Source organism: Melospiza melodia, chromosome 13, assembly GCF_035770615.1.
Source record: "Melospiza melodia melodia isolate bMelMel2 chromosome 13, bMelMel2.pri, whole genome shotgun sequence".
NCBI classification, from domain to species: Eukaryota; Metazoa; Chordata; class Aves; order Passeriformes; family Passerellidae; genus Melospiza; species Melospiza melodia.
In genome coordinates, this window is record NC_086206.1 from 14,681,703 (window position 1) to 14,693,571 (window position 11,869).

An 11,869-nucleotide genomic window follows, 5' to 3' on the forward strand; every position below is an offset into this window, starting at 1 on the left:
GCCGGACGGTACCATGGCCACCAAGCGTCGCGGAGCGGCAGCGCTGGCGGCGGCGAAGCGCGGGAGGCGCGAGGGGCGCGCGGAGCTCTGCGCGGCCCTCGGGGACGCGGCGCTGCGGGAGCGCGCAGGGGCGGCCTGGGCCCGCGGGGAGCGGCTCCGGCACGGTACGGCCCGGCCGGGCCCGCGGGGAGCGGCTCCGGCACGGTACGGCCCGGCCGGGCCCGCGGGGAGCGGCTCCGGCACCGGCACGGTACGGCATGGCGCGGCTCCCCGCCCCTCACCGATGGCTTTTCCCTGGCAGATGCGGTGGTGCTGGAGCCGGCCCCGTTCCGGCACGGTGTCATTCCCGGTTTTCTGGCGGGCTCGGCTTTCGCGGAGGCGCTGCGGGATGAACTGCTGGGTCTCGATTTCCGCGGGCGGCGCAACGACCTCCTCTCGCTGCAGCAGGTGGGCCCGGGGCCGAGCTGAGCCGGGCTGGGCCGGGCCGAGCTGCTCCCGGCCGAGCCACCCTAACCCCGTCCCTTCTTCTCTTCCATGGGCCGCCGCAGTCCGAGGAGCTGGGGGCAAGCCCGGAGCCCCACGTCGCTGCCCTGAGGTAAAGCGGGCTCGGGGCTCTGCCCCGCTCTGTGGTGGCTCCGCAGGGAAGGCGATTCCGGGGTGGGCCCGCGGCGTGGTCGCCTTCTGCCCCATACTCGGGCCAAAAACCGGCCCTGGAGCGCTGAATCTGCTCTGTGCTTGCCCCATGGGCACTGAAGTCTGTTCAGTTTTCACCCATAGTCAGCTCTCCTGCATCTGTCACTTCTGAAACGCTTCCTGGTGCCCCTTCCGACTGGTTGCATGCTTGCTGCTGGTTATTGCCAGCAGTGCTGTGAGCACTGGGCTGTTTTCCTGGCCAGCACCTGGGTGGTTCTACAGAAACACACTGTCACTAACAGCAACAGCACCTGTAACTGTTTAAACAGTTGGCCGGGAGGCAATAAATTAGTTTAGTCTATGATGATATGTTTTATAACATAGGAGGACACTCACTTGTGTGTTTATCTTCCCAGGCGTGCTCTGTGTGAAGAATTCCAAGTGTGGCTTTCTGCTGTGACCCAGATAGAGCTGGAGCCAACTATTGACATATCCTGTGCTAAATATGAATATACTGGTCAGTCTATAAGTGATTCTTTCCCTAAAACTTCTATGTATGTGTAGTGAAAAAAATGTCTATAGAATGACTAATTTTATTCTAGTTCCAGAGGGTCCCAGAGCCTGTCAGCAGCAAAACAGTGTCTGAAAATGAACTACAAATGATGATAAAAGTGTTGCTGGTGTATAATGCCTGTACCTTCAGAATGGCCTGATCTGTCAATTGTAGTCCCACAGAAGTGAATCATGTAGATCTCAGGCTGGTGATGCTGATGAGTGAAAATGCAGTTCTTGTAAAGAACATGTTTTTTCTTGTTACATCCTTGTGAGGACAAAACTGGGAAGCAGTTGTTGGAATGAATCATGCATGTACTGAAAGATGCTACAGCAGCAAAACGTGTGTGATTGCAGATGTGTTGCTGTGCCACGATGATGAGCTGGAAGGTCGCAGAATCGCCTTCATCCTGTACCTCGTCCCACCCTGGGAGAAAAGTGATGGGGGAACGCTGGATCTGTACAGCACAGATGGTAAAAGCTCCAAGCTCAGCCTCGGGTGGATGGAAAAACGAAGCTCATGTGCCCCTTGCAGCAATTCTCACCTCAGACAGTAGAAAGGAGATAAAGAGTTTTTCCTTTGGTCAGAGAAGCTGATGTATGAGTAAAGTGTGCCCCTTAGGGATGGGCTGTAGCAGGCTTTGCAGACAGTGCTAACAGGCAACAGCAGACAAACTTTTGGAAGGATCAAGAGCAGAGGAAAGATGGAAGCAATGCCAGTGCTTAGAACTCCAGACTGATGACAATAACTTCCCTTTCCAGCAGCAGAACCACTGAATGGTTTGGGTTGGAAGGGATCTTAAAGCTCATCTTGTTCCAGCTTGCCTGCTGTAGGCAGGGACATGGTCTACTAGACCAGGATGCTGCAAACCCCATTGAGCATTTCTAGGATGGGGCATCCACAGATTCTCTGGGCAACCTGTGCCAGTGCATCACTGCTCATAGTAAAGAATTCCTTTCTTAAAGCTAATATAAACACACCCTTTGTTTGAAGCCATTCCCCCTTGTTCTGTTACTCCATGCCCTTGTCTGTCCCAAGTCCTTCTGCAGCACTCTTGGTAGCTCCTTGTGGCCCTGGAAGAGGATTTAGGTTGCCCCAGAACCTTTCTTCTCCAAGCTGAACAGCCCCAACTCCCTGTGTCCATGCAGAGGTGCACTGATTCCTCTGAGCTCCATGCCTTGTGCCCAGGTGTCCCACCAGTCACAGAATCATGTTGTCAGAGAGAAGTCCCAGTTCATATCTTAACCAGAATATGTTTTCTTCCTCAGAACACTTTCAGCCACAGCAGATCACCAAGTCATTAGTGCCTTCATGGAACACCCTGGTTTTCTTTGAAGTGTCTCCAGTCTCTTTCCACCAGGCAAGGAGCTGTCTCTTGATAATTTTTTAATCCTCATTGTTGTGGTTATTCATTCTGTGTGTTATTACAGTCCTGATGGGGAGGGAGAAGAACTGTGGGTAGAGTGGATACTTGTGCTAAGTGCTGTGTGCTAGAGAGACTTGAAGGAGGACAAGAAGCAACAAAGCCAAATTTAAACCATCAGTCTAGCTGCATCATCCTGAGAAAGAAAAATTTCCATTTCTATTTTGTGTTACTATCCTGGCAAGCCACTGCTGTGAATTTAGCTCTCACTTGTTTCTGTTGTTAGTTTGTTTTAAGCTAGCTCACATTTTTGATGTGGTGGTCATGACTTTGCTCCAGAAGAGCTCCTCAGGCCATCCATCACCTTGCCAACAGTGCAAGGGCACTGTGCAGATCTGGCTGTACCCCCTCAGTGACACAGACACGGTGCAGTGCCCTGCAGCTGAAATGCTGATACTGTTAAGGAGTACTCTGTGACACTTGTCAGAAAAAGGCCTGGGAACAGAATGAATAATTTGGGGATCTGCATGGCACAAACACCTGACTGAAATCTGACACTCCTGTGTACCTGAGAGTACCAGGGACTATCAAACAGGGCCAGAGAGCAGAAGGCTGGACAGGAAGATGATCAGTGATATAGGTTGGGCATGTCTTGACCTAGGCCACTTAGGGGGTTATTTCTGTGTCACTTATCTCTTAGAAATGTTAATTAAGAGCAGCATCTACTTGGTCACTGCCCTGATTGTTTTCAGATAGTGGTTTAATTTTGCCTTTAAAATCCATTACTCAAAGGTCTCAGAAGAAGAGAGAGAATAGATTCTCTGTGAGCTTGGAGTAAAAGCTTAGACTGGAATTCTGGAACCCTGCAATGGACTTCAGGACAATAGGGCTGTCTCTGACAATCTGTCCTGGTCTAGGCCTGTCTGACATTTCTGTGGATGCAGTGGGCTCTCTGGAGCCAAGTCCATTTCCTGTCAGCAGTTTGTGTGGTGCCCGTTCCAGCTGTCCCTGTGTGACAGTGCCCGTTCCAGCTGTCCCTGTGTGACAGTAGTGCTGTCCCTGTGTGACAGTGAGTGCCTGTTCCAGCTGTCCCTGTGTGACAGTAGTGCTGTCCCTGTGTGACAGTGAGTGCCTGTTCCAGCTGTCCCTGTGTGACAGTGCCTGTTCCAGCTGTCCCTGTGTGACAGTGAGTGCTGTCCCTGTGTGACAGTGAGTGCCTGTTCCAGCTGTCCCTATGTGACAGTGCCCGTTCCAGCTGTCCCTGTGTGACAGTGAGTGCCCGTTCCAGCTGTCCCTGTGTGACAGTGCCTGTTCCAGCTGTCCCTGTGTGACAGTGAGTGCCCGTTCCAGCTGTCCTTGTGTGACAGTGCCTGTTCCAGCTGTCCCTGTGTGACAGTAGTGCTGTCCCTGTGTGACAGTGAGTGCCTGTTCCAGCTGTCCCTGTGTGACAGTGAGTGCTGTCCCTGTGTGACAGTGAGTGCCCGTTCCAGCTGTCCCTGTGTGACAGTAGTGCTGTCCCTGTGTGACAGTGCCCGTTCCAGCTGTCCCTGTGTGACAGTGAGTGCTGTCCCTGTGTGACAGTGAGTGCCTGTTCCAGCTGTCCCTATGTGACAGTGCCCGTTCCAGCTGTCCCTGTGTGACAGTGAGTGCCCGTTCCAGCTGTCCCTGTGTGACAGTGCCTGTTCCAGCTGTCCCTGTGTGACAGTGAGTGCCCGTTCCAGCTGTCCCTGTGTGACAGTGCCTGTTCCAGCTGTCCCTGTGTGACAGTGAGTGCTGTCCCTGTGTGACAGTGAGTGCCCGCTCCAGCTGTCCCTGTGTGACAGTAGTGCTGTCCCTGTCACTGCAGGTGTCAGAGGTTCTGTCACAGAAGTGCCGTCTGTCCGTGAGCGGTTGGTTCCACGGCCCCTCCGTGGCCAGGCCTGCACGGCACATTGAAGCCCCCTTGGCCAGGAGCCCACACATCCCCTGTGATGTGAGTAACAAGCCTACATCTGCATATCTGCATTTCTGTCTCTGTCCTGTTCTTGTCATACCTGTTAGGGAATGCATCAATGCACTGGGGATGCTTTAATCTTTATCCCATTCTCCTTTTCGTTCCGTGTTAATAAATTTGTATCCAGTTTTTTTTCTTATTATCTTTGTATGTTTTACATACCTACAGTAGTTCAGAGAATGTGGTGAATACCTGTGGTGCAGTGAAATAAGGCAGTGGAGTGTGTTTGTGTGTAGGAATCCAGCTCTGTTGCTAGCTTGGTAGGGGGAATTGGGGAATCTTCTTCACTTCTCAAAATTCAGTGTTCTAATCCATTTCCCTTCCAGCATGAAATATTGTATGAGTGGATCAATCAAGTTTATTTGGACCTGGACTCCCAAGCTCAAATCCAGGAGGAATTTGAGGAGCGATCAGAAATTCTCCTGAAAGACTTTCTTAAGGTGAGCCCAGTGGTTCACTTTGATGTGATCTACCAGAGCTGGTCAGAGGGCTGGCAGGTACCACATGGCGTGAAGGCTGAGAAAGGGCTTTCTGGCACATCCATTAAAACAAAACACCTTCTAAGTTTCACACCTAAAGGAGAATGGACCAGGTGACCTCCAGAGACCCTTTCCAACCTCAACCACTCTGATTCTGTGGAGTGATCCCCTCTGACTGCCTATGCACTGCTGCATTGGGACTCAGCAGAAATAAAACACTTGTCTTCAACTTTGTTTTCTTGGGAGCTAAATGTTAACATTTCTGCATCTCTTACTCCTAGAAAGAGAAATACCAACTACTGTGTGAAGCATTGGAGAACAAAGAGATCCAGTGGAGTAGTCGGGGGCCAGCCAATAAAAGGTGGGGAATGACAGCACGCTGCACCTGGTCATCAGGCTGAGCAGGAGCTGCCATGAGGCAGCACTGATCAGTGCTATCCATTTAGATGTGGTCCTTGTTGGCTCTCCCACAAGGAGATACATGTGCTGTCTTTCAGACTCTATGAGGCAGCAGAGGAAGACAGCCTCCCAGACACCCTGAAGAAATTCCTGCAGCTGCTGCGCTCTGAGGCCTTATTTTTACTGCTTTCCAACTTCACTGGCCTAAAACTGCACTTCCTGGCTCCCTCTGATGAGGATGAAGACGCTGGGGAGGGACAAGCAGCAGACACCAGTGGGCACAGCAGTCCCAAACCTGAGCAGGAAGAGGCTGAACAACCAGTTACTGGCAATTCCCATCAGCCACACCAGCCTGAGAGCAGCCCTGAAGCACAGGACAGTGAGACACAGAGCAGTGAGTAGAGCAGCAGCAGTGTGAAAGGATTCAAACTTAATTCCCAGTGATATTCATGGAACTAGGGTTTCACCTTGTACTGCAACCAGCACAAGGCACCAGCACAAATGTGGGACTTGAAGCATTTTAGACTGATTATTTGAAATCAGTGACTATTGCAAAAGAATTTGGAGTAAATCAATGACTAATTTGAAGATACCATTTTGAACAGACATAAGTCCTAAGGGTGGGACTTTTGGGGGGACTGTTAATCTTTTGTCAATAGTTATGTGGTTTCTACATCCACATACCCCTGCTTCATATAAAGCATATTCTTTTATGAGATAATAAATCCAAAACAGAAATGTGAGCAGGTCAGAAGTAAAACAATTTTAGAATTAGAAAATTGATACCTAAAACTAGCATTCAAGCTTTCAGAAAACACTGTCAGCCTAAAATACATTAGCTGAATTTAGTTGTCAGCAGTGACACTATCAAAGATTAGATTAATTTTGGATTTTGATTGGTGATGTTTATTTAAAACTAGTGGCTCTGAAGTTTAAAGGTAGAATTTTTGAAAGTGCTCATCCTGCACTAAGTCAGACAAGTTACTGGACACTGGAATAAAAGGTTAAAAAAAAACCAAGTCCTACTGAAAAAAATCCCACCAGAATAGTTACCAGGAGCAGAGGATGTATGGAGCAAATCTTGGTCCCACTCCTACACATTGTTCAAAGTACCTAACCTAGAGTCTCCTCTAGGAAAGATACACATGTGATATGTGGTTTTACCCTTTTTCACTGGGGCCAGCAGACAATTTCACAGTGGTGTGGGATCACTGAGCTCCTCACACGCTTTGAGCTCAGCTGCTGTGGTTTCATGGCTCTCCCTGGTGTTTGTGCCCTCTCCTAGGCTCGGGCAGCCCTGTGTGTGCAGGGGAGCTGCGGCGCTGGACCCACGGGCACTACACTCTGGTCCATGACTCTCAAGCCACAGAATTTGTTCTTGACCTGCTCTTCTTCTGTGGCTGTGAAGGTAAGTGGATGAGAGAGAGATGTCAGACTCTTCTTTTACAAGGTTTGCATAAAGGAATGACTTCCGAGTTCTCAGCAGTGCTAAAACAGCCAAAATTTCCCTGCTTTTTCTTACATAGAAGGTGTCTGTAGACTTTGTCCTCGTCCTCACTTGGGCATAAACGCTGTTTCAGTAGTCCTCATGCAAGGGTTGGGACTGTGGCCTTGGAATCATCTCTGGCCCTTCCCGCTTGCGCCAGGAGGTGGCGCTTGGGCAGAGGGAAAGGCTGAGCCTCCCCGGCCTTTCCCCTGCTCAGCATCGCTCTGGGCACGCTGGAGGGACAGGAGGCCTCAACACCCACGAGTGTTCCACCCCTTTGCACATCAGAATTATCACTACACCTCCAATACACAAGGCCCAGCGTTTTCAAAAGTTACTTTAGGCATACCTAGGCATTTTGGGTTGATTGCTAGTTAAATAGTGGTAAAAAATCTAAACACAAGCATTTTAGACCAGATGAGTCCAGAATGTACAGCTGATTGAAATCCTTTGGCATATCTGCTAGGGCAGAACTGTTCTACAGGTGAGGAGCAGTGCACCAAACAACTTTAAATAGCCCATCTACCATAAAAGGGAAATCCAGTACATTTGCTTCAAGTTGTTTCTGAACAGAAGAAAACAAATAGACTGGCAGGAGGTAAATACTTACCCTGTGTCCAGTAACTCTGGGGAGTGGGGTGAAAAAATGGCATCTCCTGGACAGCACTGAGGTTTCTAAGAATCTTTCTTTTCTATTTTAAGACTGGGATCCTGAATATGGTGGCTTTACTTCCTACATTGCTAAAGGTGAAGATGAAGAGGTAAGGACCTCAGATAAAATCAAATAAAGCTGTTTAGGGTGGAGAGACATAATTACACTTTGTCCTAATGCCAGTATAATGCTGAGAGTCCTCACTAGTGCACTGGAGCCTCCTTGCCCCAGTCACTGCTCTTGGGCAAAGCTCTGGCCTCAGCTTCAAGAGGCTGCTGTTTACCTAAAGCATGAGACGTGGGCCCTGAGAGTGCCTCAGCACCTGCACCCAGGGCTGTGTGGGAAGCCTGCCTTGAAGGGACACAAGGCTGTAGCAGGGATAACACTTGTCCAGGAAAGTGCTGTTCACTGGGGTCCCATTCAGTATCAGTACTAGGACAGTGCTGAGCAGTCAAAGTCCAGAAGCCCTTAATGTATAACTGCTTCAGGTAAAGGGTATTAAAATGAAAATAGTGTCACAGATTATTTTCTAATGCCAGTCCTTTGTTCTAACTGACTTTTGAAACTGTTTTGTTTTTCCTTAAGAATTTTATCAAAGTTATTTTTGTGAAACTGTTTTCTTTCCTTATCTTTGTGTCCTCTAGCTGTTGACAGTGAATCCAGAGGACAACTGCTTGGCCTTAGTTTATAGAGACAAAGAAACGATGAAGTTTGTGAAATACATCAACCATCGAAGCTTGGCACGCCTGAACAAGCATCCAAACAAAACAGGATTTTGGGACTTTTCCTTTGTCTATTATGAGTGATGGTGTGGTGTGACCACTGTCACAGAGAACAGTAGTGGGTGCTGGGCAGGTTCCCACACAGACATCCAGCTCTGACCTAAGCACAGACAAACTTTGCTCATGCAACTCCATCATGCTGCATAATGTGGGGGCAGGTGGGTTTTTTAACTGCAAAAAGGGGAATTCAGTCTTCTCCTGAGTCCATTGTAGCACACTCTCAACTGCTTTTAATGCTCTGTGGGTGAGGTTGTCACACAGCTGTCACCTTTCCAGCCGTTCTCTCGTGGGAGCAGCACAGTGGCATCTCTGACCCACCAGGGTGAGAATTACAACTGTCCATTGCCCCAGGCTGCTGACTGATTTTATTAAAAAAAAAAAAAAAAAAAAAGGAAATGGGTCAGTTAAATGTTTCATACTTGGTCAAGCAAGTTTTGTAAGAAAATGCCCAAGACATTTTCAGGGGCTTAACTGTGTTCCTGAGACAAAAATAAAGGAGCCGCCATGGGAAATATGAGGTTTTTCCAGCTGCACAACTCTGTGGAGTTGGGAAGGAAGACAGTGAGGCTATAAAGGCATTGGGAAGGACTTGGCACCATAACAAGGAGCAGGACTTCATTATGCTAAATGCTGTGTAGACAGATGCAGCCATTTGCCAAAGAATTTACAGCTTAACAGCCATGAAGAAACCTGCTCCTGCACAGTGTCCTTGGGTGGGTGTGCAGATTGCTCTGAGCTCCAGCCTCAGTACAGGGGCCAAGGACTGAGAGCAGGAATGAGGCAACTTACCTTTTACTGGCTTGGTGTCCACAGGTAGTAGGGAGGTCACCAAACAGCATGGCCTTGTGTCCTTTTTGTTATGTCCTGGGATCTCCTGAGTTTTAACATGGCTTCTGTCACTGGAGATCAGCTCAGGTGTTTTAGGCAGCAGCCAGCCAAGTCCTGTGGTAAACACTGCAGGAAAGGCAGTGAGTGTGGCCCTGGTGCAACACCTCCCTGCACATATTCAATACTGTGCACCTGCCCCACGTTCACTGCAAGCAGGACTGTGCCAGACTCACCTCTGAGGTGTCCAGCCCACCAAGGGTGCAGCAGAGCTGTAGCAATGCTTCAGGAGACAGCCAGAGTGCAGAACACACTGCTGGAGGCTCAGCCCTGGTCTGCACCTGCTTGCCTGGAACTTTGTTCTGTCACTCAGAGGCAGGTGTTCCTGCAGCTCAGGCAAGCCAGAGTGCAGGCCATGGGCTTGCAGTGCATGTTTCATTGCTCCTGTCTCTCCTGGGTGGGGAGAGGGCAGCTTTGGATTAAAGTCTGCTCCTTCTCCCATTCCAGGCCTGTTGTTGGAGGCCACCACAGTGGTGTAAAGCCACAGCTGGCAGTACAGCAGCAGTAAAGTCAAAGCAAGGCTCACTGTTGACATGAGTACTCTGCACCCTTTCCTGAGCAGGTAGGATGTCCTGTGGCCATGTCTGCATGAAGATACAGGAGCAACAACCTTCAGCTTCGATCCCAGTACACAAAGTTCAATAAAGGAACCCCTGCCATTGCTTCCAAAGGGAAAGGTATCTCAGCCCCCATAGGAGCCAGAGCAAGGGGCCAACACTGCTGTTAGAGCTGTGCAGGACTCTCCAGTTTCAGTGTCAGTTCCATCCCAGATGATGAGCAGCTGCTCAGTTCTAGCTACTCCCTCATGCTCTGTTGGCCAGGAAGGACGGCTGGGAGGTGGTTGCCCCAAGGTGCTGTTGCAAGATCTTGTTCATACTCTGACTCATTTCCCAAAGCCAGCATCTCTGTGTGCTGCCAAAACTCTCTTACTTGGTTTTAATCTTCCTTTGCCACTTACAAAGGCAAGGGGATGAAGCTAGGAACAAATCCTGAAGTGAGGACAGAACCTTTTGCATCATTTCTGAGGTACTTTTTCTGCCTATTGGGACAGCAGCTCTACCTGGGAAGAAAGCAGTTCTTATAGAAACAAGTTCTTGTTCTGAGCTCTCCCCTAGAACAAGACAAGTAATGGAGGTTTCAAAGAAAAAAAAAATTATTTGGGTAGTTTGGAACAAAAGTGACAGACACCACAGCTATTCACAGCATAGTCTGCTAGGCAAAGTTGAGAATAAATTAATTAACAAAACAAAGTTCCTTCTTTGACTGCATTGTGAGCCTAACAATGTGCTTGGTAGATCTTGGAACATCCTTCCAGGAGACTGGGAAGAAGTCAGGCTCTTTAGACCTTGCTGCATTTTAATAATAAGTATTACACTAGAGGGCATACCAGCCTCTGCTTGAGCAAGCCCCTATCTACCTGATCACACAGGGAACCACCCTTCTTCCTCTGGTGACTCAGATGAAGTCATTTAAGAAGCCAAATTTGCAGTTAGCTTTCAAAGGTTTAAAAATGAACATGTCTCTGCTCTCCCACCCTTCTTGTTAGGTCCTAAAGCCACAGGCAGCCCCAGGCATGACTGGTGCTGCAGGTACACAGGAAAGACTTCACTCACTGAAATTTCAAATAGCAGGAGCTACTGGAGGAAGAGGGGCCTTCATTTATACAGTTCCATTAATGGGAGATTTCTCTATAGATGCTCTTGCTGGATACCAATCTGTATTTACAATTAGGTGCAGCTGCTTGCAAAGTACACACATTTTTCATTTGGCAAAGGTAAAAGTTGGTTTTACAGGAAAATAAATTACAAATTTATTATCAGAAACTTAGATAGGGGAAATCAGCCTTACCAAAGGTCTGGACAGCAAGTAGAAGGACTGACCTCACTGCCAGGAGCAGACCAGAGCTGGGGGTGTAGTCCTGAAAATCAGACTGATGGGAAAGTTGCTTTCTGATCAGAGCCGCTCTCTTATCATTAAATTGAGTACATAAATGTAAGCAAGCAAGCATTAGGATTTTGAACATAAAGAACAAGAGCTTGAAACAGTGGGAACAGGTACAGCAAGTGGCAGAAAGCCCAGCACTCATGCCAGGAGACTGTTCCATAATCAAGTCTCTGAGCTCACTTGCTTAGAACAGCATGGGTGGCTCCCCACCCTTCTACCAAGCAGCTGGATTTGACTAACAACCAGTTTCTTGGAAGGATTGAAACGAGCTCAGGCTGCAGATTCTGACTGACACATGTCTGTGCTTTCAGCAGCAGAGTTCTCCATATGGAAGGGGCCAAGGCAGTGGTGAGGGGCAGTTTTGGGAATAAAACATTGTGAGAATTACATTCCCCATTCAACTGGCCACACCATGCTCACCAGTGGCTCTGTAACAAATGGTGTTGCTGGTTTTAATTCAGTAGTGGCTCATTAAGAGACCAGTTAGAGGCCATGACTCCTTCTGACAGCCCCAAGAAGCCACCCAAGAACTTTGAGATGGGCCAGCTCCTCCCTGCCCACGTCACTAACACCATTGTATGGTGGCAAGGGTGATGCTGATGCAGGAGCACTGGGGCCCAACCTCCATCCTGTGCAAGTTATTTTTAGCTTCCAAAAGAAATTTGCTTTGGCAAAGGTTCTAAAATACCTTTAGATCAGA

At 48.8% G+C, this 11,869-nt stretch overlaps 1 protein-coding gene across 1 annotated transcript; it reads left to right on the plus strand.

The window, feature by feature from the left end:
• The first annotated feature begins 13 nt into the window (after positions 1-13).
• Positions 14-9,612, plus strand: OGFOD1 (2-oxoglutarate and iron dependent oxygenase domain containing 1). Its single transcript, XM_063167854.1, has 13 exons — positions 14-164; positions 302-447; positions 549-595; positions 1,050-1,150; positions 1,543-1,659; positions 2,455-2,546; positions 4,396-4,521; positions 4,869-4,982; positions 5,303-5,382; positions 5,519-5,814; positions 6,706-6,828; positions 7,609-7,667; positions 8,203-9,612. Exons 1-13 carry the CDS (start codon positions 14-16, stop codon positions 8,362-8,364), a joined length of 1,614 nt encoding a protein of 537 aa, XP_063023924.1. The 3' UTR covers positions 8,365-9,612.
• Positions 9,613-11,869: the final 2,257 nt, after the last annotated feature.